Source organism: Equus asinus, chromosome 11, assembly GCF_041296235.1.
Source record: "Equus asinus isolate D_3611 breed Donkey chromosome 11, EquAss-T2T_v2, whole genome shotgun sequence".
NCBI lineage: Eukaryota > Metazoa > Chordata > Mammalia > Perissodactyla > Equidae > Equus > Equus asinus.
Window position 1 is genome coordinate 75,545,190 of NC_091800.1, and position 26,792 is coordinate 75,571,981.

Below are 26,792 nucleotides of genomic sequence, written 5' to 3' on the forward strand. Positions count from 1 at the left end.
AGATCAGGAGTGGAAATAGAGATATTAGAGTCATTAACAGCATGAAGGTAAAGCCACTAAATCTAATTTAATGAAACAAATTGCTTGTTTACTATAGCTGAAGACCATGGAGCCAAGAAATAAGCACTGGAGATGGTCACAGCTGATATAAGGGATCGTGCAAAGATGAAGAGAAGACTTATAAGGAGCAGAGTAATTGGAAGAAAATGAGAGAAGCAAAATATTTCACGTGTCAATGTTTCCAACAATAGATTTTCATAGACCTTTATTTAACAAATATTACTGAGCACCTGTTAGCACTATTTTAGGTGCTAAGAATATGGGATTGAATACGAAAGCCCCTGACCTCATAGAGTTGTTTATTGGTGGAGGGTATGCATTGAAATACTCTAATGCCTTGTGATACAATACACAAACATTTTAATAAACTGATATGCAATACATTAAGAAGATTCAAAATATGAGTGTAACCCCCAAATAGTATAAAAGATATTTTTAAATGGAAGATTTTTTCCCCCTTATGTTTATGATTCAATAATCTCAATGACAATAAAATGGAGTCATAAAAAGAGAGATAAGATGGAGTGTGGAATGAGCACAACTTTAGGTGTGTGACTGATAGGCATCATCATCATCAGATATAACACAGTCTATTTACAAGTCCATAAAACACTCAGGTCCTTGAACAAGGGAGTTGTAGAAGAGGTGTGGCAGGGACTAGGTACTTAAGGCTGATTGCCTTGGGAAAGGAAGCTGCTGAGTAGATTTTAACTGTTAGACACAGCCTTTTCTGAATTGTCAGAAAAGAATGTAATAAACAAAGGGAAGCAATCTTCAGAAGATGAATGACACGTACCAAAGTTATAATCCAAAGGTCTCTTCTTTGCAAATATGCATCTTGCCTTTGCAAGGATAGTGTTGTTTCTCATGGAAAACATCTTCCCCATAAATACCAGGATCCTGTTTATACTGATTAGACATACGAAATGTGCATGTGTGCACACACACGCACACACATACATAATTGCAAAGTTTGCCCTTTGGTAATTAATGCCCATCCTTACTTGGAGGTCTTTCCAAGGGTTTGCCCCAAGAAACTTTTGGTATGAATAAGAAGGTGTAACTGTAAGAGGTCTGCTGGTGATTGTGTGTGGAGCCAATGTATGTTTTGTGAGTTATGAAATAATATGTTGTAGGACTAATGGATTTTTGGAACACAAGAATGAGAAACCTTTGGCCAGGTGGCATGGAAAAGGAATAAAGACACTGTAAGTCTTTTAAAGATATTTAATACTTTAATATATCCATTATTCAATGAATATTCATCAAATACTATTTATGAGGCTTGGAGAAGGAGAAAGAAAACTAACCAAACAAGGCTTTGGGAAGCATCAAATGATAGTGCAGATAATAAAAACTTTGGGAGTTGAGAATGATGAGATAACCAAATCTGAAAATTAAATAATTTTCACTATCTTAGTCAATGTGGTGTATGTTATGTGAGATAAAATGATTCCTTTAGAGATACCAGTTAATGCTGGAGAAGTGATTTTATTCTCATCTCCTTTGGCTCTAAGTAGATGGAGGATTCTCTCAAAGGGAGACCGTGTTTGTTTGAAGAAATTTCTTGGGTTCAACAGTAGAATCTCCAGGTAGATGAGATAAGTTTCTAGCATGAATGGAGAGGTAGCGGCTGGAAGAATTTGGGAAGACTACATATGAGGTGTTTAGAGGCCAAAAGTAGCAAAACTCTTTATGATGTTGGTGATTCATTCATGGTCCTTTGAGTCATAAAAATTAACACCTGAGTTATAAAGTTAATCATATTATATCACTTCAGCATTTTAGAGAACATCATTTGACACAGTACATTAAAATCCCTGGCATAATGAATATATTACTTTAGGATTCTAGCGAAGTCTAATGAATAAATATAGTGTTTAAGCACAGTCCTAAGAACCTAGTCTAGATTCACTTGATAAAGCAGATAAGCTCACTGTTAATGGGTTTGTTCTGGTTGGCTGAGTTAATAATGAGTGCTTAAAATTGCACCTAATGCATATTTACTCAATAGTCAAAGGATAGTGTGGATGATAACTTTATGTGCAGCTGGAAACCCCATGTAATACGTACGTATTTGAAAGCTTTAATAACGATTACTACGCATCAGAATTAAGAAATTTTTATTTTTGTTTTCTGTCCTTCCAAGCCCACCTGATCACTATCTAGCAGGATTTCATTTTCTTTACAGCAAATAAATAATGTAATTATCCTTTAAAGACATTTGCATGGCTTAGGGAGAATTAACAAACTTTATAATCATGCCACGTACACAGTGAATATTTCAACCCACAGCTGGGCAGTAACTACTTGGAAATAACTAAAAAAATTCCTATTCCTTGTATCTGCAACTTCTGTGTTTATTACTTTTAAATTTAAGTCTATGGGGAAGATTCTTTTGGCTTCAAAATGAGCAACATTTTTCATAATCTGATTCGGGGCAATGTACTCAATTTCATAAGCATATATTGAGCCTCCTTTGTGATAAGAGAGACAGCAAACTAAATGTTATAGTCATTGCCTTTACAGAACTTGCGGCCTTGTCAAGTCACGAGGAAAACTGCATATGGAAACTTTGTCTTGATAGCCCCCTACCACTTTCAGCCTGTTGTCCACTGCTTCCTCAGATGTTTGTTTGTGTGAGAACCTTATACCTGAGACATCTCCAGGTGTAGTAATCACCAGGTCTATAAGTTAGAAATGCTTCTAGTTGCAAGTAGTAACATATCTGGGTGACAGCAGCAGAAGTAAGTAGGTGTTTATTCTTCTCAGATATCAGTAAGTCCAGAGGAAGGCAGCTGCTGGCATTGGTTCAGTGGTTTGACAGTCCTAGAGCTGGTGTCTTTGCTGTTCTATGTTCATTTTCTTATGGTCACTGTTGCAGCACCAGGCACCCATTTTCCTTTAAGGCAGAAGGATGTAGAGGAAGGCGCAATGCTGGATACATCTATTACCTTTATAGCAACATCAACAAAAAATTACCCGAGGCTTTACTAGAGTCTCCCGGGACCTTTCTACTTATGTATAATTGTCTAGAACTGTGGAATATGGCCTCGTGACTGCAAGTGAAGGTGGGAACATGAGTTTTTATCTGAAGTGGGCATGTGAGAAGGGAATTGGAAATGTGTATTGGGTTAACCACACAATAAAGTCTGCTGCACCTTGAGAGTCTGTGCTTTACCGCTTAGGAGCCATTGGGCCAGTTGGGGAGAGAAAGGGCACAGATGGCAGAAGCTGTTAGAACGGGTAGAGAGGTGTATCTCTCCCTTTCAGTCTTACTCGTCCAGATCTGTGTGTTGACTTGAGGGGACCCATGTTAACTCTCAAGACTAGTCTTAATGTTTCGTTTTTTCTCTTGATTTTATTTAGTTCTCACATGTCATATAATAGTAAGGAAAAATATTGAAAAATTATCTCACAGTCTATTTCCCTAAAAAAAAACAGTTTTCATTTTCCCATTTCCCTTTAGATCCCTATCATTTGCATGCATTTCAGTATAAAGATAATTAAATACTAATTTATTTTTTCGCTTAACATCATTTCATAACTCTTTCCCCTTTGTGGTTTCATTGTTCTTAATGAATGTCTGTATCATCTTCACTGGTTCCTTTAAAGGATTGGTGTTAGCGATACTGGCTTAGTAGCCGTAGCCATTATAATGTTCCTTAGTTCCAAGAGACCACTTAGAGAGGAGTCATTATAGCCACAGTAGCAGAAGGACAGAATCGTATTTGTTATTTTTTAAAAAGCTGTTCTTTTTAAACTCTCCTGGTTTGAGAATGATGTAACCGTGATGACTCAAGAACTTAGTCATAACGTTTGGATCAGTAACTCTGTCGGAAACTCTACAGGTCCAACATGTGAGTAGTCTTTGTGTTTAAACATCCTAAAACACTATTTTAATTTTGAATAATAACACTATCTCTCTTATTACTTTTAGCACTACACACACACATATATATATATATATATGTATGTATATATTTGTGTTTGTGTGTGTATTTTATTTGCAGAAAAGATGACCATTCCTTACCTTCCCCTACCATCTTTATATACTGACAAGGCTTTTAAATGCCTGGCTTTTAAGTACTTAGCAAGTTAATAGAAGGCTAGAAAACTGGAATTCAAAAAAAAAAGAAACTAGATTGCATGCCCCTAAAATAATTTTTCAAACTGATGTATACTTTGTACATACTCGACATTTGTCATCATAAGATTAAATAATTACACATTCAATTCCTGACAATAGTAGCAAATGCAATTTTGTAAATACTGCAATTTTAAAATTAAAGTGTTATGTCAATTTTAAATGTATCCCATGGACTCTGCATACTTCATAGGTATGATACCCATTGTCAATTTTCAAAAAGGTGGACAAGTTCTTCATTCATTTTGGGGAATTTCATGTTGTTTTACTTTCTAATTGAATTTATATTTTAATTCCACTTCCACCGTAGGGTTTTATTCTAATGTAATGCATTCATGAAAAATTTGAAATTCCACGTATCTGTGGATGAACATTATGTGATTTAGCTCTGTGGTCAGCAGTGCAGAATACAGAGCCAGATTTCTTGAGTTCAAATCAAGTTTTGCCATGTGCCAGCTTTGTGATATTGAGAAAGTTACTTAACTCTCTGTGCCTAAATTTCCTCATCTGTAAAAGGTGGGGAAATAGTACATATCTCATAGAACTGTTGTGAGGACTAAATGAGTTCACAGAGGCACAGAAGTTAAAGGAAGCCAGGAAAGCAACAAGCACTGTCTAAAAGTTTGCTGTTATTGTTAGCTAGACTGAGACAGGGCTCAGCATCTATTTTGTCCTTCTTTTTTATTTTTATGGATTTAAGTGCCGATCGTCTGTTTTACATAAAGAGATAGATGACAGTGGAAGGCCTTTTGGTGTATAATGTCCCTCAGATTTGAACTCTTTCCAAGTTACATGCTAAAAAATACACAGTGGTCTATCATTAAAACATCTTTTTATTGCAGGGGCTGACAACTTCATAGGAACCTCTTTAGTTTTGTTGAAAACAATGATTTGGAAATACCTGTTTTTCAAAACCTTTCTGGAACTCAGGCTAGTCACTGTTTCAGTTTCTAGGAACAATGTAACAAAACACTTTCCTAGACTTGTCAAACAGCTCTTACAGCCTGTGACTCCTTCACTTAGAGGCTCAAGTATAACTCAATATTCTCAGAGAGGGTTGGGGAAGTGAAAAAAATTTCTCGGCTGTATCTTGGCAAACGAAAATTTTAATCAGCCTTATTAATGGTATAATTTACATAGAACAAAATTCACCAATTTTAAGTGTATGGGTCTATGCATTTTGACAAATGTTTAAAGTTGTGTAACTACCACCGAAGTCAGCATTTAGAACATTTCCATTACCCTGAAGTGTTCCCTCATGGCTCCTGTGGTCAATCCCCTCTGCAGGTTCCTGGCTCTGACCTTTCTGTTAGCATGTTTTACTTCTAGTAACTGGGTAAATATCTAGGAGTGAGATTGCTGGGTTATATGGTTAGTGTGCAACATTTAACTCTATAAGAAACTGCAAACTGTTTTTGAAAGTGACCAACTGCCAGCAATCCAGGAGAGTTACTGTTTCTATCCTCATCAATGCTTACTATCATCAGCAATTGTTCATGTTAGCTTTTAATTGGGTATGCAGGTGGTGTCTTATTGTGGTTTTAATTTGCATTTATCTAACTATTAATGATTTTGAGCATCTTTTCATGTATTTATTTGCCATTGCCATGTGCTTATTTGCTTTATTGTCATTCTTTGCTGAAGTTTGTGCAAATGCTTTTGCTCACTTTTTAAATTGAGTTACTTACCTTATGATTGGGTTATAAGAGTCTTTATATATTCTAGATCAATTATTTCATAATGTGCTTTTTCATCACGTGTTCAATATATTTTTTAAAAACTTGGAGCTGCAGATTTAGCTCATCCAATTTATGGAAAATGTCCTTTATATGCCCTAATTGTCAAAGCAAGGGCCCTTGTCAAACCAATCAGCCAGATCAGACTTTCTCTCTGTCAGAGAAAATATCTGACTTCATTTTTCAATTCCAGAAAATAAATCAACATGGTTGCCTGTGTTAATCACCTTGCATCCAAATTCCAACTCCAAGATAGATAAGGTTCAGGTTATAAGTTTGTTATCTCTTGGATGAGAAAAAAATGGTGGCCTCGTACAATGTTTCTAACCAATGCTCCTTCATTGCTCTCACAGGATTACCATCAAGACTGTTGCTTTTTTGGGGTAAATAGCTAGGGGTGCAAGTGCTAGCATGTGAACCAAAATTTGTCTTCCCTCCCACTCCACTTTATATTATTCCTGTATTCAAAATACTCCAACACAGGTAAAAATACTGCATTTTAGAATTCTTAAATAAATGTGTATCCAATTAAAAAGATAAGAAGCCTTTCTCAGACATCAATTTTCTGAATTGTTCCTTTAGTTGGTGTTCAAAAGTCTTTCCACCCTGGGCCAATGCACCATAGTAAGACTAAGTAGATTAGATAATAGGAAGATTAGAGAGTAAGGTGTGCCTTTTTTTAAGGGGAAGAACTCTGCCAGGAAAGAGGAGGTGGGAAGGGAGAGTTCAGGACAACTCAAGCGTTGGGGCATTTCAAGCTCTGTCTGTCTCTATCTCTGTCTCTCCATGTCTCTGTCTCTGTCTCTACCTCTCTCTGTCTGTTTCTGTCTCTCTCTCTCTCTCTCTTTGTGTCTGTCTCTATCTCTCTCTGTCTCTGTCTCTCTCTATCCTTTTTCACAGAAGGCGGGAGTGGCCTTCTAAGTATATGTAATGCTTTTATTATTATTTTAAATCAGCTATCATCATCACACCGGTTTTAAGAGTCTTTGATTAATGTTTCCCAGTATGATTTTCTCAGGGACAACCTCAATCTGTATCAGTAGGAGACCTAATCACTAGAGGATTTAATTAAGACTTTCTTTCAGGCGCTTTTCAAAGAACAATTTAATATTTGAGAAACTCCACCTTATTTATATCTCTAGAATTGAATAGTGAAGAAATCTTGACAGTTGTCACAAAGACTCAAATAGGCCAAACATTATAAAAATTATTTTCATTTATTCAAGCCTTTAAAATAAAATATTCATTTAATATGATACTCACAGAGGCAATAAAATACATAATTTAATTGGCTTTTCAAACTCATTTAAAAATAGAGAGCTGTCATTTTAAAAAGCTCAGCTATTTTTCTTCCCTCTAGTACATTAGGAAAAAAATCCACAACTCACAAGATACCACATCGTGTTAAGAAAGCCAAGTTCTGTCTTACTCACTTCACTTGATCAACAGGGAGGAAAAACCTGCTCGCTGCAGCTGCTGGCATCCAGGCCCTTGGCTTTGGGTGTGTTGAAATTATGATATGAATTCATAGTGTGTCTTTACTGCACCTGCCTGTTTTCTGTTTGATGAAGAAAATGTAGGAGGCGCTTAACACAGAGACTGATAGCTTTCCTTTTGAACCACTGGCAGCGTGTTCTTTGACACTCCCTAATAAGGAAATCTGTACCACCTCTACCCTACTATCTTTTAATAAAAATCCTTAGTCCCTTTTAAAATATTTGTCTAATGATGGAAAAATATAGGGGCCTTATTTAATTGTAAATGTACCTTTCATAAAAAGGTACACATGTTATAATATTTAAAAGCAGAATTCCTCACCTCTCAATTGAAAGCTAAGTCAGGAGTTGATGTTCATGGTCCTGGACTGCTGAGGTGCACAAGCAGGGTCAGAATTCACATCACCCAAATGCAAAAGGCCATTTGGAGACCAAATATTTAAAAGGGAATTTATGAGGCAGCAAAAATTTCCAAACGAGAAATGAGTTATGAAGGTGCCCACGTCTTGCTGTGGAATAAGGAAAAGGAGATTAAATTAGACCCATAATTGAGAACCCAACACTTGGCCAGTTGTTTTCCCCTTGCCATTAATCAAATCCTCCTGGCTTCCTCTTGTTACACCTAACTTACAGCATCCAAAGAACTCACCTGGCAATGCCCTTCCTACTTCTGGGGCCCTGGGCTTGTCCTCTTTTCCCTCAAATACTGTATAACACTCACTTCCCCCATGGCTCCCTGGTTTCATTCTTCTTATTGCGACCTACTTCTGCACATCTAATTGACTCTAGTCATTAGAGTGGGCTTCTGTTATTTGTGCTTTTCCATGTTTTTCCTATTGTCTCACATTGAGTTGAATCCACTTACTAGAGAAGTGGTGTTTCTTCCATTGCTTCTGCTGTCTTTGAGCCTCCTGCCACCTCCCTGCTCCATGATGCCTACTGTAGGGGCTTCCTATGAACCGAACAGCTGTTGTATTAGCCAATGTGGACCTGCAAAATGCAGGTAAAACTTGAGGAAGTTCCTTTGCAGGGCTTGAAGAGCTCTTTGCCAAATTCAAGACATTTGAAAGAATTCTGTTTTCATAAAATATCTAGTGGGTATCATTGGACTACTGAGGCAGAGCAACTGGTGTACAATACCCGTGAAAAGTTATGGGCTTGATTGTAATTTGGTTATTGAATTCTATTTAGTAACTCTTTTCTCTTATTTTTGCTTTTGGACTGTCATTGGAGAAGGCTAAATTTTTTTTTTTTAAGTACAGCAAGTCAGATAGTTGCCCATGTTATTACAAAGTTATATAAATAAATAGGTTGCAATGTTTTCAAAATAGTAATTAATATGTCAGTGGAAGACATTCATTTCAATCTTTTTGCAATCATAAATATTGGAGAAATTCTTGATCACTTTATAATAATAATTCATTGCATCTATTTTAACATACAAAAAGGTGCTTATCTCTGGGTTATGAGATTCTGGGTAAGAATTCAGTTCAGGAGTTACAAGGCTGTCAGTGTTACCTATGTCAGGTTTAGTCTGAGCTCTGAGGATATTTTGTTGGGCGTATTTCAAAGACAGTACATATATATATATTTATACATATATAAATATATACATATATAAATATTTGTCACATTAAAGATTTGGACCACAGTCACTTGGTACCAAAACCAGTACATGGATTCAATTAAATTTTCACTTTAACTTTTTCCTGACAAATATCTCATCAAAACAAATAATTTAGTATTATTACAGCTGAAGCATGTTCTTTAGAATTCTTCTTTGTTGTCCACTTGGTATCTATTTTTCATCTGGTTGAAAGCCTTCGTTCACCTTGTGGAGCGATGACTCGGAGACTTTTTCACCGTCTTTGCTCTCTGGAAATTCCTCATTGTTTTTTCTAAAGTATTTCTTATATCCAAAGTAAACTAGAAGACAATACACAGGAGGTTAGGCAAATTTAAAAATAATTATCTGCAAACTTACTTTGGATAGTGATTATAATATATGGCTCAAAAGGCAGTTTGCAATTTCTGTGGGCTGGAGGCTACTTAGAGAAAGCAATCATCATTCTTAGTTCCAAGACCACTCATGGTAAGAAGGATGGCTGATCTTCAGGAAGATGTAGCATACAACTTTAGGGGAAACTTTCTCAGGGCAATCACATGACTTAGTGAAGGCATCAACCTTGCAGGTGGTCCTCACCAATAACAACAGCAAGCATTTATTCCATACCTACCACTTCCCAGTTAATGGGCGAGTCCTCAATAAATATGCTACAAGCTAAGTGCGTTGTCCAGGACCTCGATCTGTGCGGGAGGACTTGAACTGGAATAACACTGTCTCTCCCTGCCTTCACTCACTCCTTCCCAGTATAGGGGAGCCTTGGCTGCTTGGTAATCAGCCTTCCTCTCTTTCGTGTAGCTGCTAGTCTCTGGTGGCAGAGTGCCCTGCCTGGACAGACTGGCTTGCAAGGGGAGACCTGCAGTGTACATGTGTTTAAGTGTGTTATATGCACGTGTGTGAGGCAGTGGAGAGGAGCGGTATTAACAAGCCCATTTTGCTGCAGTTTTCTTTTACCTCTCAATTGGTTGCAAAGTCAGCAGGGGAAGAGAAGGTATTATTTATGGAACTCTCAAATTCCAATACCTCACACTTAAAATTGGTGTAATAATATTGTCTATCTCATGGGGCAATTGTGAACATTAAGTGGGATAAAATAGTGAAGTGCCTGGCATGGCCCTGACAGAGAAGTAAGTGCTCAGTGAACGGTAACTGTCATTACAATACACAGCTGAGAGAGACAGTGTCCTGCTTCAAAGATCCTTATGTGTCAGGATCAATATCTCCTTGGATTAGTCCCTGCACTTCTAACAGTGTTAACTTTGAAGCCACTGAGCTAGTGAATCTGGTAAATTGTGCTTATGGTTAATTAAAATATCTCAACACTTTTATCATAATTATTTTGATCTGTGATTCCCTCAACTTATGCTTACGCCACTGATTTCATTTAATCAAACTTTTCTTTCTCCCTTTCTTTCTCTTTCTCTTTCCTTCCTTCCTTCCTTCCTCCCTTGCTCTCTCCCTCCCTCCCTCCCTTTCTTCCTACTTTCCTTTCTTTCTTTTCTCTCTCTGTCTCCTTCCCTTGTTCCAAAAAATATTTAGACTTCTACTTCCATCACTAAAATAGGTTTCCAGGCATTGCATGTACTTCATAAAGATGCCTTCTCTGTTTTCACTCTTACTGCTAAAACTCTGGGTAAGTATAAGACCAGTGCTGGTGCTCACCTTTGCATTATCCCTTCAACTTATCTATTAATCCCTTCTGAGTTAGTTATTCAACTAGTAAATCTACTTAATGGTACTCTCGACCAGTCCACTTTCTCTGGCTTGTCTAGTTGACATCACTAGCTAAATTATCTGGAGTAATCTCAAGGTACATCAAATTGGGTGTATTCTGTCATACAAGCAAACAATGTAATTAAGCCATGGACCCCTGTCTCCTGCGTCAGTGATAAATCAGCAGAAGGTTTCCAGCGGATCCAGAGAATTCTCTTCTAGAAAACAACACTCTGCTTTGAGAATGACATCCAAGACAGCAGTGCAGAGAATGATTAACACTCAGAGGCAGGTTGAATACCAACTGGAGCTAAGTAAAAATCAAACCAAACCCAAACAAAACTATCTCAGGCATTTCATGACAACGTTCACCGTGCTATGTCATTCACCTTCACCATACAATTTCTGTTAAAATGTCACGAAGCTTAAAAAGACAGTTTCTTTATTTAAAAAAAATAAAATTTAAAAATAGAGGTTAAACATCATCTGCCTTTAGAACACAAATTGCAGAGAAAATTTTCAACTGGGTCATGGCCAGCAGGTGGCAGGGGCTGATGGATCAAGGCCATATGCCACATCAGACGAAAATTAAGAATCAGGTTAGTTATCCTAGTACTTGAAATAAAGGACATGGCTGCTTCAATTGTTTCAATTATTTGGGTATTAAGAACGTATACACACACACACAGACACATATCTATTTCCAACATAACTTAGCCTGATAAATATCCTTTGCATACCAATTTTCTGATAAATATCCTATACTTACAAAGCATATCAAGACTACATTTTGAAAAAAACTGACCACTGCAGGGTTCCTGGAAGCGCGGAGGAAGACACGCAGTACAATGGTCCTCCCAGGTTAATAAGCCTCCCTACTCAGTGGTAGTCCCTAACTACTGAGGAAAAGAAAGTCACTGGAAAGAATTGAGCTCCGTTACTTTTCACCTAAAAATAAGCTTTACTAGAACTTTTTGGTAAAATTACAATCTTTTCATCAGCAGTGGGGAAGTCACAATAATATTATGGGTGGCTTTTTCCACCCATTTATTTTACTGCCAGAGAAGGGAATTTAATTTAATTTATATAATTCACTGACAGAAAAAAGAAATTAAAAAAAATGCCCTATGAGCAAACCCAGGATTTCTCAAAAAAGAACCTCATAATGAAATGTGATTAGCATTCTTCCTTACTTGCTAAGAATATTGCTGCAAAGACGAGCTGGAAAATGCTGTAGATGAGTGGGAATGTAAACACGTAGTTGAGCTCCTCGTAGGTGAACGATAGCTGGACTATGGTGGAGCACAGCTGAGTGTTCTGCATGCCTGTTTCCAGAGCAACTGTTCGGCACCTAAAAGGAATGTTAAGAGAATATATGTTTTTATTGGATTTTGTTTGTTTTGCTTTGTTATTGTATAATATTAAAAGCAGATATAATGAGAACAAGTACATATATATGTGTGTGTGTATATATATATGTGTCTGCTGTTAATGTATATATATTCAATGTATAATTTTATTTATATTGAATAAGTATATAACTTACTAATATATATTATATAATAAATAATAATATTCTTTATTATTAAAAATAAATTCTTTATTATTAGAAATAAATATTCTCTCTCTTTCTCTTTATATACATAGATAAAATCTTGCTCTAGTCACTTTTTATGGTTGTTTTGATAATGAGGAAATGGATATGAAACTCTATAAAAGTTAAAAAGGCATATGCAAACTAAAGCTGCTGTTGTTTTCTCTTTTTCACATTAAAAAAAATCTGGACATTATAACATCTTTCTGTTCAGAGAGACAAAGAGTACTGACCAGCTTATCTTCCCCCTGAGCAGTGGAATATATCAATATCTATGACATCTGTATCTATATGAGTATATACATACATCGAGAGAATATTTATTTATATTATACTTAATATATTATATAATATTTATTAATAAGTAATATATATTTATTCAGTATAAATAAAATTATGTATTGAATAAATATATATACATTAAAAGCAGATATATACAGAAATAAAAGATACATATATAAGAAAGGAGCAGGTTCCTTTATATTAGCGTCCCACAAATGGCAAAGAGGATTCATTTTGCTCTTTTCAATTATGTCCTTGGTAACAGTGCAGAGCACAGAGAAGGGGCTGAGAAAACACTCAAGACAGAGTATTTGTTATAATTGTTTTATTGTTAAATTGGTTTTGTTTCTCTGATTAAATCTTGATAAAAATCTGTGAGGTAGGCATTACTGCCCCCTTCTACAGATAAGAAAAGTCAGAGAGGGAGGAAGTGCCTGGCCACAGGCCCCACGGTCGCTAAGTGGGAAGCCGAGTGCAAGCCCAAGCAGCCTGACTCACATGTCACACTCTTGCCACTGTCCTGTGCTGCTTGTCTCTTTCCCAGCCTCCTACATACGCCAGCCCCTGCTCTTCTCCCTGCCTACTGAATCAGATGGGCTGGTAGGAGAGGCAATATCTTTTCCAGTACCAAACCCGTAAATGCTAAACCCAGTTCCAACGTGCAGCACCTCTGGATGATGAGTTCATCCTGTTGCTGGCTGGAGAACCTTTGTATACTAGAAGACCAAACTAAGTGCTTTTGTTAAAGTTGCGCTGCTTGGAGAATAAGGATGCAGGACAATGATGGAGCTCAAACTGCCTTCTATGTGGAATGGTCCAGAAGAATTTGAGCAACAGAGAGGCAGGTAGTATTTTCTTTCTGGGAGACTTGCATAAATTAGTCCTTGTAAAAAGGGGAAATCTGATCACAAAGACATGCATAGAAGGAAGGCAATGTGAGGAGACACAGGGAAAAGACGGCCATTGACAAGTAGGGGAGAGAGGCCTGGGGCTGATTCCCCTCACAGCCCTCAGAAGGGACAAACACAGCTGACAGGTTGATTTTGGACTCCACAACTGGAAGAAAATACATTTCTGTTGTTGAAACTACCCGTTTGCGATACTTTGTCACAGCAGCTCTAGCAAACTAATACAGCAGTCATTACAAAAGAAAATTCCTGGTCCAGTTTACCAAAACACCATACCTGTGCCAGGGCTGACCAGCTATTCTAGCCAGAAAAAACCCTAGGGAGTAGCCGGCCACAGGAAATATTGTTCCTATAATCCACAGCTTGGGATCGATGATCCAGGCACTTTGGTACAGTATTCCTCCCACCACAGCTATGAGCACAATAAGGATTGCACCTGTGATGGACCCGATCTGGAAGAAAGACACAAGCAGATGCAACCATTGCGATAATGCAGTTACCTCTCTGTGTATTCTTCCCCTCATGGCCGCCATTTGCCCACCAGAAATACTGGTGCTTGTCCCACGTTTTGATTTTTAAGAAAATAGGACTTCCATGCTCAATTAGCCTGAAGAAGATATTTTAGCTTGCAAATTATCTTTGCCTGAGAGGAAGAACTAGAAGCCCTGGCTCCAACATTCAACTCCTGCCGTCTTTCCTTCAGTAAATCCCAAAACCTCTCTGAGTCCTAGTTTCTTCATCTGTAATTGAGGATAAAATCTTGCCCTAGTCACCGTTTATGATTATTATGATAAGAAAATGCATATAAAACCCTATAAAGGTTTAAAAGGCGTATGCAAACAAAAGCCATTTTTGTTATTTTTTTCCTCCTTTTCACATTGAAAAAGAAATTTAGAGATAACATTTTGTTGTCCAGAGAAACAAAGACAACCAGCTAGCTTATTCTGCCCCCGATCAGTGGAATATGTCTATGTCTATATCATCTATCTCTATCTCCATCTCCATCTCATCTAGAATATAGTTGGGGAAGGGAATGAATGTTTACTAATTATATATATATATATATACGTCATCTACCAATTGCCAGGCACTGAACTGGCCATATGGATACAGAGATAAGGAAGATATGATCTATTTTCTAAGACAGCTGTTTAGATGTATTTTATAATACAAACCCAAGTAACAGAGATAAGAGCAAGGTGCTGTGGGAGTTCAGAGTAGGATAAAACCAAGAGGTGACGTGTGAATTGGGTATCTTAAAGGGTGGACAGGAATTTGCCATGTGGATGTGAAAGGGAAGAGCATTCTAGAAGAGCATGCATGTTTAATAATTTTAAGTCCCCCTAGAAGGAGGTTTCTAACATAATGAGAAAACCAACTTAGGAGATGGAAAGACCTATCATTTCAACTCACAGTGTGAAGCATTTGACCCGGCAGCCTATGGCCCGGGACACTTACCTTAAGTATGATCTTGGCTTTTTGGGGCCATTTGTGATTAACGAACATTCCAATGGAGACAGGAACAACAAGAGCAACCAAAGATGTACCTAAAGATGACATGACAGAAGGGTGATTTCATCAACAGAAAACATAGCACACGAGAGAGGAAAACAGAAAAGTAAGCTGCCTGGAAAAGGCTTACATAGCATTTCAGTCGCTCTTCTTGAAGACACAACACAGAACTGGAACAACATCAAGCTCTCCTTTACCCCCTCCAGTACGTAATTTAGTAGTACCCGTGGAGAACTGATACTAATGAAGATATATATATCCCTTCCCTAAACCCTGGGTTAATTTTTTAGAGTTCCTTACGCTGCCAATCAATCTCTTTTAGTTTCAGTTTCTCAAAATATTGGCTTATTTGGTCGTTGGATCTTTATATCCTAGGGAAAATACTTTTCAAAGTTTGTGTGTATATGTGTTCTTGGGGTGTACGTAGATGATATTTTACATCTGTCTGTTACTCCACAGTAGTAGAAACTTTTTAAAAAGTTCAGAATTCTCCAGGCATTCTGAAGCTAATGACTTCCGGTTAGGATTGACTTCAGTTAGTCAAATCTACAGTGGAGAGATGAGAGAATGGGTGGAAAAGCACGCTTTAAATTTTCTGCGAGATAATATATTTGGCGACCTCTCAAGTAATTATAATTCTTTGCAGGAACGTGCTCACCCAGCCAGATAAAAGAGTCATACTTCAATTTCACTGTGCCAAATTTACTGCTGTTCTCGTGACATGTGTTTTGTTTCGCCATATTATTTTACACTCATTTGTCCAACAGCTGCTTTTACATAATATAGCACCAACAACTTCTAACTTCTTATGGGCTGTTTCTTTTTCAAACATCCTTTAAAAGCAGTAGGAGAAAGTGGAATTGAATAATGAAATTCTGAGAGTGGATGTTGCTTAGTATTGGAGTAGATTGAATGAGGACTGGAAAAAGGATTCTAGATTCCAGGGCTGTAAATATGAATTTAAAATAAGTATAATAGTGATGAAAACAGAATGTCTTTGTAGGCTTCTGGCCCTCCTGGCAATATAAGGATTGGAAATTACTTTTTCCCAGGAATTACTCCATGGGATTAAGTAACAGCTAAGGATACCAATAGCAGGAAAAAACAAAAAAGGATGGGAGGAGAGAGTAAGGAGAAAATGGTGAAACAAAGGCTATGGAAGAGTTGTTGATAGATGTACTAGAAAGAGCCCCCAGAAAAATCCCCTCTGAGTATCCTAACATTCTAGTACTTTGGGAGGAGACTTCCTCCACTGGGTCTGCAGACTCCTTCCTAAATTGTGTAAAGTCTGGAGGCCTTCAGTTAAAACCATCTTGACACAAATTGTACTATGGTACTATGTACTTAAGTCTGGGTACTAATACTGTGCTTGGAATGTAAGCGGGCTTAGGTTTTGTAACATATTTTTAATGGGTTGGATCTATGACAGTGCAGCCCATCTGCCACATTCAGCCACTCTTGCAGAGTCTTTATCTCCTTGGGGCAGCCCAAAGCTACAGTATAAACACGAAAGCAGGACCATGTGCCAAAATCCGTGGCAGAATTGCGTTTCCTCTCCTGACTGGAAGAGGCCAGATAAAGCTTTTCTGGGACTTGAAGTTGACTGGAAAAGACATTCGTTGCCCTTGGTCACACTCCCGCCTGGAGAGGTGGCTTGTTGTAATTCTCCAGTGAGCGAGAGGTCCCACTCCTCTCTTCCCCCAGCTCTGTTCAATTTTCTTCTCCATCACACGTCTGTGCTTCTGTGTCAAACACCTGTCTATTTAGATGAGAAAGCATCTGCCTACTGTCACACCATTTGAAACCTGACTTGGTCTTTAATCAAGTTTACACAGCAGGTATAGGAAGAAAGAAAAGTAGAAAGAAAGAAGAGAATGTGATGGTGATGAACAGTCACACGGTGGAACCTGGAGCCAGATGGACTTGGAGCTAAACCTTATTCACAGACTGTGGGAACTGGGCACATCACTGCAGCCCCCGAGCCTTGGGCTCTCCTGTGAGCTGAATAGAATGATGTTTATCTCACAGTGCCGCTGGGAGAATTTGACGATGAAGTGGCTGTAGTTTGTGGTCCTAGACACTAACAAACGTAGGACAGAGAGGGGTGGGAAGAACAACTGGCTGCAGCGTGTTTTCAGTGGTATCAGCCGTGCAGCCTCCTCCTCCTCCTCCATACAGATGTCATCATCTGAAGGGGCTCAGAGGGTGTTTATTGAAGCGTCAGAGCACAGTGAGCACCGTGTGGAAACTCTGCCTAAACTCCTGCCCCACAGAACATAGTGGAGAGCAGACCGCGGGGCTAATTTCAGCTCCCCAGTCATCTTGGACAAAGTAAACATTTGAGCCTTAAACATCCTGTGAAGCAATTGGGTTGTTTGTTTTCTATGTTAAAGGACTAAGAAAACCAATAGCAAGAAGATTAGATGGGAAAATAGGCCTGGGCAAAACAGTGAGTAAGTGGAGTTAATATCTTTGGTAATCAAACTTTCATTTAAAATTTTTTTAACTTTTCCTCTTCTGTTCCATTTTCTTTTTTCTTTTCTTTTTGCCCTTTACCTCTTCCATGATGACCTTTTCCTCCATGGAGGTGCTAATTACTCTTTCTCACTTTTTCTTCCTATTAAAATTTATTTACATTAAAAGATGTGATATATATCATTCACACCGTAATTAGAATTACTCAATATTGCCATAGGGCATTTTCCAGAGGAGAGTGAATATCAAAAGGAGGATATTTTAAGGCTTAAATTATTTTCTTAAACAGTAAATAATGCAGAATTAATACTCTTCAGTCAGCCGGCAGTTTCTTTGAGAGGCCTACAATGTACACCACTCACACAAACTATATTCTTTAACTATAAGGAATGTGTCTTCTGAGGGAGCAGACTGAGAGTTAGGCAGCAGGAGGCATATGTAAGTGGTTGTGGAGGGTCCCCTACAACCTGTTTGCAGGACATTATGTCTGATATGAAGGAGTTCCCCAGGGTCAGTAGAAGAACCTTGTACAGGGAAATCCCATACTTGAACAGGGTGTGCCAAGGAGGACTACTTTTTTCTTTTGCTCTAATAGCCATGGTAGAAATAGGAAGGGAGACGAGGCTATCTAAAAATATTGCATGACAGATTGTCCCCAATTAGTGTTCCCAAAGTTTGTTTTAATTCAGTTGTGTAGGCTCTGAACCATGTTTTATCACAGAAACAATCTTTCTTAGAAAAGGAAGGGATTTTAGATGTCATCCAGTCCAGCTTCCAATGCCAACAGGAATTCTTTTTACAAACATCCTGACAAGTTACCATTTAGCCCTTGCTTACATGCTCCCTTCAATGGGACACCCACACCTCTTTGAGACAGCCCATCGGGGAGACATTCATCTCCAAGGTTAGCTGAAAAAGACAGTTTAGCATGTAATGTACCTGGTGAATGGTACTGATGTCCTATTTCACCTCCATGTCATTTTTCATGAAGATAATTCTATGGGAACTGCCTGATTTTGGTAGACCAGGAACCATCTTGTCCTTCCTTTGACCCCATGTTACACCACCAACTAAGTTTGTTCTGCCAGAAACAGAAAAAAGCTCCTTTTGGATAGGGGTGAACATCTGGGAGTTAAAATGAGTGGAGACAGAGTCATAACTCCTCGGGTGTGACACACAGCCTGTGCCAGTAAATCAACTTCTGAATCAAGATGTGGCTCTCAGTCGAGTGTTATGAACGGGTGTTTCATCTGATAGTTTCCTATTGCCAGACTCACGATTGCTTACTTGGTGCCCTCTCTTTCAATCACTAGTGGAATGTGCTTTGTATTTCTTCAGTTTGAGTGTCTGGGTGCAAATTCCTGTTCCCATGGACTAGTTGCACTCTGGGTTAAGGAGCAGGTGGAACCTCTCACGCATCAGCAACTTTGGCCTCCTCTGGTCCAGAAGCCTGTGCCAAAGGATCCCTTAAGTGGGCCCCTCTCCCTGGTGATTTCAATGGAGGAACAAAACAGGCTCTCCCATGGGGTCAAGGTTTGGAATTTAGATTCTTCCAACCCTCATTCAAATGAAATACTCATTGGGCATAAACAGCTGCTGGTGCAAGAGGTAAACACCAGCTGGCTCTGAGCCTGGCCTGAGATCAGCTGGGAATAAGCACAGAGTAGGGAGGTAATAGTCAGAAATCTTGCAGAGGAATGACTTACCTATGTTATCATAGGGAATTACGATCGTCCCAGAGTCGACCCACATTTTGGTATAGATATAGAGGCACAGCGGCATCATCCCCAGGGCCAGCAGCGTGGAGCATGTGGTCATGCTGACGCTGAAAGGAAACGGGTAAGTTGGGTTTTCTAAGGGAGAATTTGTTTCATTTTTCAATTCATGATTAGAAAGTCCTGCAAAAGACTCTCTCAACTAGCAGCACCCTCCGGTCTGAGGGACAGAAATATGCATGTGCCTGCGTTTGTGCAGGGCCCGGCCTTGGGCAAAATGGTGAGACCTATATTTGGTGTCTTCCAATTGTGTCTTGTGCCATCCCTCCCTCCCCACTGGTTCTTAAGAATCAGAGAAGATGTTTAATGACTGTTTAAATTCATTATTCGACAAGGTACAAGGTGCTTGGACATGCCACCCTTTGAACTTCCAGTCAGAGAATAGCACACACATTTCTACCAGCCAGGGCATCAGGGGCTTCACTGTGTCTGTCTGTGTTGGGATGAGGTAGGCCTCCCTGGGCCCTTGGAGGAGAGCACAAGTCCAAGTGAGGAAGCTTCAGTGTCTTTCCCTAAAGCAGTGTCTTTCCCTAAATTATTGCCCCAGTGCGCATAGCTTGAGAAAAGAAGAGAAAGTTGACTTAAAAAAACAAAGAAAACATGCAACCAGGCCTGGATTCTGTTCCTGCTGAGAAATTTACCAAATGTTTGTTCACAAGAACCAGGGTCTAGTACATTCTTCCTGAGAGCATCTGTGTTTTAGGGAATGGACCTGGCTGAGCAAGTGGACTTTGGCTTTCAATATGGAGGGATTAATCTGGAATGATGCTATTTCCTGCCCTGTGACGGTGGATAGAAGAGAAAGTTTTGGATAATGGGTCTTCTTACTTCCATCAAAGTTTCCTGTGCAGAGGGGCAAGTCCTCTGCCCGGGGAACAGTGTTGTTAAATGGCTGGGTCAGACAGTAAAGGCAGACACTGCCTGGGTTGGAAGCAGGTATGGCCACTTCCGACACGACTTTGAGTAATATACTTGACTTCTCTTTGACAGTTTCCTTAACTGTAAAATGAAGATCATAATTGTTGCCACCTAATAGGCTGTGAGGACTGAATGAGCCAATGAGTCCAGTACTTAGAATAATGAAAGGGGCTCATGAAAAGCTAGTTAGTGTTATTATCAATCCAGCCATGGTGTGTATGTGTGTGTGTGAGAGAGAGTGTGTATTGTATTCCAGCATAATACAGTATTAGGAAAGCAGAGAAAATATTCTGAAAGGCCGTTTCTTCAACAGCTATAGCATTGAGACTATCAGAGTAGTAATTTCTTAAAGGTGTTATATGTGGACTTGGAGGAAAATGCTAAACTACCTACATCACCCACCTCCTCCCCAAAACAACAGAAACAACCACCCTATACAATGCTAAGGAAAACAGCTGGAGGGGAGGAATTTCATTTCAATGCACCTAACTAAGCACAGTTTTGGCAAAATAAGGAGTGGAGGCATTGTTTATCAGGGAGCTTTACTTCCCTAATTATCCCTTTCTTAAAAACCAGGAATGACTTCGCTTACAATGTGTTTAAAAGATTTAGGAAAAAAATGCTTGTTTTAGTAGAGCTAAAATAGTATAACAATAACCAATCCTGGAGGTGTGCATAAAACTTGTCTAAGAAGTTCAATTTATCATGGTGACAACTTAACACCATTTACATACAAAACAGGATGTGAAGGCAGAGCCCTACACCAGAATAATCAGTTAATGTGTTACAAATAATGCTTTGTCCTACTTACAGTTAAAGTATTAGAATTTGTCAATGCTTCTCCCCTCTCTCCCTTCCTTCCTCACTTTCTACGTTATTCTTTCTTTTTACTTTTTATTTTTTAAAGTAAATGGGAATGGATTTAAAGTTATTCCCATAGTAAAGTCACTTTTATTCCAGTGTCTGCAATATGATTTCTAGATTGGAGAGAAGCGGAGGCAGGGTGGAGGAGGGGCAGTATTCATTACCTGGATCATAGTGAAGAGAAGACTGAGAATTTTTTGCTTTAAACCATGAGAACAACTTTTAGAAGAAAGTCTGTTTCTCTCCTTGTTTTTCTTTCAGATTTCCTTGTGAAGGTTTCAATTCTGAGTTATTGCTAATACAATTTATGAAATTGTATCATAGTTTTGAGTTTGGCAAGAACGGTTTCTTAAAGACCGCGAGGAGGGACAAGATGGGAGTTGGAGAAGGAAATGGTTTAGATTTAGCGAGCCATCTTGCCTGGGGTGCGCTGCAGAGGGACAAGAGAATAGGTAAGTGGAAGTCTGTGCCATTTGAACTAATATGAGAACAACATCCAACCACTCAAAATGAGATGAAAAACAATTCACGGGTAAATAATTTTAAGGAACAATGTAGGGGAATAAATTAGCAAAAGAAAAAATCATTTTACATGAATAAAATCAAGTTTTATCAAGAGCATAGATGTCAACAATGGAAATACTACCATAAATTTATATCGGAATAAGAAAAAATGTAAGAAAAGAAAAAAACAATCTCTTGGCTTATTTTATTTTATTTTTTTAAAAAAGATTAGCCCTGAGCTAACATCTGTTGCCAATCTTTTTTTTCTTCTTCTCCCCAAAGATCTCCAGTACACAGTTGTAGGTCCTTCTGGTTCTGCTCTGTGGGACACCCCCTCGGCATGGCTTGATGAGTGGTGCTAGGTCCTTGCCCAGGATGTGAACTGGTGAAACCCCAGGCCAGCTGGGCGGAGGGAGTGAACTTAACCACTAAGCCATGGGGTCTGCCCCTTCTCTTGGCTTTAATTCTTGGCTTTGGCTCTATTAACCACCAGGGAGATTTTTTCTTTTCCTTTTTGGAAATAAAAGAAAGCAATCAATGAGAATTCAATGAATGTTGAGGAATTTGGTGAAGTTAGTGATGAGGAATGCAGAAGATTGTAATCATTTTAGAAATGAAACACCAGGTTTGAAAGATCAAAAGAATTGTATATAGGTGGTGCTAGAACATGGAGGTGTGATAAGTGATAGAAATAATGTTGAGCAAGAGTTAAGAGTCTGGACAGGGATAAGTGGACAGGTCTGGATTCCAATTCTGACTCTGATGTGTACTGACTCTGTGATCTCTGTCAAGGTTAGGAGCCTTAATTTTATCACCTATGAAAAGCAGAAAATAATAATATTGACCTCAGAGGATTATTCTGAGGATGAAAATGCATGTAGAGTACTTCTTTACGTGGCTTATAGAGTGCCTACTAAATATAACTAGTAAATAAAAACTACACGAGGGAAACAAAGCTTGGTAACCTTGAGGGAGAATAAAGGAGAAGTCAAGTAGTATTGGTTTAGTTCTTAGAGTAGAGAGCAGCTGTACATTTAAGTGGTAGAAATGGGAGGGATTGCTTGGAATTTGTCATAAGCTAGAGGTCAGGGATTTAGAACAACTGAAATAAGAGGGAACACTGAACTGGAAAATGCAAAATGGAACAACATTTGGCCAAAGAACAAAGGATGTGGTAGGAAAATCCAGAAACTGTTAAATCTAGAAAATAATAAAAGGAGTGTAGAAAGTGCATGGCAGTGAAGGAATTGGGGGAAACCGAGGAAAGCATGCATAAGCAGGGATTCCCCAAAGAAGTAGGAAAATGAGAAGGAAAGCCTTTGTGTGGTATGGCTGAGGCCACTGCAAAGAAAGCAGAGACACGAAAATAGGGACTCTCTTGGGATAGAGCAACACAGGGAGGTGGGAGTTCTCTGTCCGCTGAACCATGGGCCCGGGCCACCAGCAGATTCACCTGAAAACGTCACCTTCATTCTTCCCTGAAACATGTTGTCCATCATGTACCCGCGGCACAGCGAGAACAGGAGAAAATACTTGTGTGCTGATCAGCATCCCACAACAGCTTTCTAGGCTGGAGTGGTCTGAGAAGGAGCTGAAATATCACTTGCTGCTATTTCCATGAGCAAGGATTCAGCGAACAAGGTCTGTTATTTTTATTTTTTTTAAGTCACTAGAGATTGTAAAATGCAATGGCTCCCCAGATTTAGAAGAGATGACAGGGTGAGGAAGAGATGATTTGTCTTCTTCTCCCAGGAACCACATCCAGGAAAGTTCAAGCCAGGCGGAGTTGTCGTGCTGGCATCGTGTGTTGTCTGCTCAACTAGGCCAGATGCCTGTTGGGACCAACAATCATGTCTTGGCTGCCATTGCTAGAGTTCAAGTGGGAATGAAGAGGGTAAAGTTCCAAGAGGACAGAATTGAAAATATGAATGGTGGATAAGATTGTATCTAAATTATCCTGAGACTTTAGTTATCCAGTGCTCACTCTGAAGAATAAAAGGTGTTGGAGATCTGTTTCCCGGTAGCTGAGGTGTTACTCTTAATTTGTTATAGAGAAATATGTGAAGTTTTTCCCCTAACATATGCAGCACATAATGTCATCATCATATATAATGGCATAGTTAACGATTATGGGTCCTTGTGATAAACATTATTATTATTTGCTCCATTAAAGTACAGCCGTATCTCCCGGGTGATTGTGATGACGGAGCTGTTTGTCTCTAAAAATAAGTGGTGCAGAGGCTGCTGTGCTCTGAGAGTTGTCCTCTGTGCTTTGTCTTCTCTCTTGCGGTCAGGCTTTTGGGGCCACTTGCTGCTGCAGGACACCGGCCTGCCTCTCTCGTACCCCTCCCCACTGCTTGTTTCTCATCCCCTGTGCTGGGAAACAGCACAAGAGAGCTTTAGAATTTAAAAGGAGAGTAAGTAGGTCCTTTGTGAGGAAGGTTTATGAGATTAAGCGGGCTTTATTTTGGGTGTGCAAAGTCCTTTACTGGATCTTGTTTGAGTTATGGATAGGTGAAATTGCCCGAGAGGTGACTATTGGACTGAGAGATGTTGAGGTTATTTGCAAGACAAGGGGGAGCTGTGGAGTGCACACTTTCTAGAATAAAAACTAAAATTTTCAATGCCCTGTATCCCATTATTGGGCTTATTCTGACTTGCTGAAGGATTCATATACACTTATTCAGCTGGATGTTTTCCACCAAGGTTTCAAATTCGACTTTTGGTTCTTATTTCTTAATATTTTTATTTTTACTAGAATTGTTACATGAGGTAGACAGGGTTACATAATCGTCTTCTGTTTCAAGAGAAATAAGATTTCCCTAAAACCACAAAGGTGTGACTTGGAGCTTTTAAATTAGGTTTTTATACTTTTAGCTTGCAGAAGGGAATCCATTTCAACAGACAAACGACCCAGTATCACACGTATTTTTCTATCTTACAAAATGATTACATGTGTGGCATTATGTTGAGGTATAACACTTTTCTGTTTGGTTGAAAAGTTATAAATATTATGTAAAAGCTGTTTAGTGGAAATCAAAGCCACATATACAATTTATTTCAATCCCCTTGGTTTAGCTGGTGCTAACCTTTAGAGTTCTCACCTCTGTGTTCCTAGTTCCTCATGTCAAGCTAAGTTAAAGTCTAAAAAGAACTTATTGCTATATTGTGGTTCACAGATTAACCAAACCTGAACAGCACTTATCATTCTTTGTTCTTTATGAGACTTTCCTTAAAAAAAAGTCTATTGCAAGGAAGATACAGTATTTCCTTATGTGAAAAATATGTAAGGTGAAGCTACATAGTTTGTATGGCTTTTCTAAAGCTTCTGGAGAAATCAGTACCAGCTGAGAGGAGGTGGCAGGCTCCCAATTGCTCACTAGGCACTGGATCAATCTGGAATACTGTTTAACATTTCGTAGTGGTTACATTTCTACACTTTGAGCTTCTCTCTTTTGAGTATAGTAGCTGGTGATTAACAGAGCTGATTGCTTACTGTACAGTATTTAATAAGCACATGTTACATTAACACCTGGCCGGTTTGCAGAAATGCATACCTTTCACAGGAAACGAGGAATTGTGAGGTAAGGAAGAAGACATTTGTCTATTCAACTTGCAGCATTAAAATTCTCAGTCTTGTCACATTAATGCTTCGTCTTATTTCTATTACTTTTTTCCCAGTGCTAGTTCAGACTGGCACAGGATGAATTGGGCAAACATTGCAATTTAGATTACTCTGTGGTAAGCAGAGAAATCATTTTCTGTTTATTTTACAGTAAGGTAAGCATAATTTTTTTTAAAAAAGCTGCCACAGGTTCTTTTTTTTTCTTCTAATGCCAGTAGAAGTGAAGCAAATGTACAAATTCTTCCTTAGATTTTATACCAGGAAAAAGCTTATCCAAAGAACTGGCTGTGTCCATTGTGTCTAGTGTTTATGAACAACTTGATTCATTGCGCTCAGAACTCTTCATCGTCACAAAGAAACATTTTCTTTTTCTTTTTTCTTTTTTTGCTGATACCAACAAGGAAAACTTTCTCAGCAGCAGCTTGTGGCTTGGAAAGGATTTCTTTTTTGAAAAACTTTGAATCTTTTCCCAAAGATAAATAGCAATTATCCAATTCCCTGTTAACTGAGTTAGATTAAAAAACACAAACACAAAGTATAACCCTCAAATTCCAACAGCTAAGCAGCTGTGTAGGAAGGTGAGTGAATGCATTCATTTTCTTCTGTTTAGTTCTTTAGTCTTATCCCAGATCAACGGCATATCAGATGGACATTCACAATGCATAGGCTTCTGAAAAGATTCATTAAATGTAATTGTGGTATGTGGAAGTTTAGATATCTTACCTCAGGTCCATGTCGCCATCCACCCAATAGGCCAAGATGTTGGAGGAAGTTCCTCCTGGACAGCATCCCATGATGAGCACCACTACAGCTTGGATGGGGAGGATGCCAAAGGCCACTGACAGGATGAATCCTGTGAGGGGCATGATTCCAAACTGACAGAGGAAGCCAATACATATGCCCCACGGCCGCTTTATATGCCCTAGGAATTTCTTGATTTCCACATTGCATCCCATGGAGAACATTACCATAGCCAGGAGGATGGTCAAGACCGTACTGAGGACCACACTTAGAATGGCATTGAAATCTCCGGGAGATACAACACAGGATGCACCATCGCAAACTGTTGCATTGGCCGAACAGCCCGTTGAATTATTCATTGCTTGCTTTGTTGCTCAAATGGTCACAGAAGTCCACAGAAGCACCAGTCCTCCGCTCCTTGCCGGACAAGTAATGCCTAGTCCAACCACGTCAAACTTTTAAACCCTTCCTAAACATGTCACTTGATGTCTCTTTCAAAAGCCACCTCAGAGAAGCAATAAAAAACAGTAAATGCTAGTATGTCAGTTTCAAGACGTAACATTACAACACAGCACAAATGATGAATCATAAAAGTCCTGCCAAATTACTGGTCCAGACAGAGAATTATAATTAATCATTTATTGGCATGATAATGAGCCATGCCATATAAAAAGAGCTGTGTTAATGTTTAATGCTGGGAAAGTTTGTTAAATATTTTCAGTTAAGTGACCCTTAAAATCAACTCAGAATATTACAGAACATTGTAGGGGGTGAGCTGTAGAAAAGCATGTTGCTTACTCGTCTCCTTTAAATAGGGG

The 26,792-nt window shown here is 38.8% G+C and overlaps 1 protein-coding gene and 1 long non-coding RNA gene across 4 annotated transcripts in view; one reads left to right on the forward strand and one right to left on the reverse strand.

Annotated features, from left to right (window-relative positions):
• The window catches only part of LOC139046520 (uncharacterized), a 54,825-nt gene extending 47,499 nt beyond the window's left edge, over positions 1 to 7,326 (forward strand). For all 3 annotated transcript variants that reach the window (XR_011506649.1, XR_011506648.1, XR_011506650.1), the window contains one exon: positions 98 to 7,326. This is a non-coding gene — a long non-coding RNA (uncharacterized lncRNA). The remainder of the gene's footprint in view (positions 1 to 97) is intronic.
• Positions 7,142 to 26,553, reverse strand: SLC10A2 (solute carrier family 10 member 2). Its single transcript, XM_014839575.3, has 6 exons — positions 25,957 to 26,553; positions 19,254 to 19,372; positions 15,019 to 15,107; positions 13,837 to 14,012; positions 11,970 to 12,127; positions 7,142 to 9,365 (listed from the first exon to the last, which is right to left on the reverse strand). The coding sequence occupies exons 1-6, from the start codon at positions 26,331 to 26,333 to the stop codon at positions 9,238 to 9,240; spliced, it is 1,047 nt and encodes a 348-aa protein (XP_014695061.1). The 5' UTR covers positions 26,334 to 26,553; the 3' UTR covers positions 7,142 to 9,237.
• Positions 26,554 to 26,792: the final 239 nt, after the last annotated feature.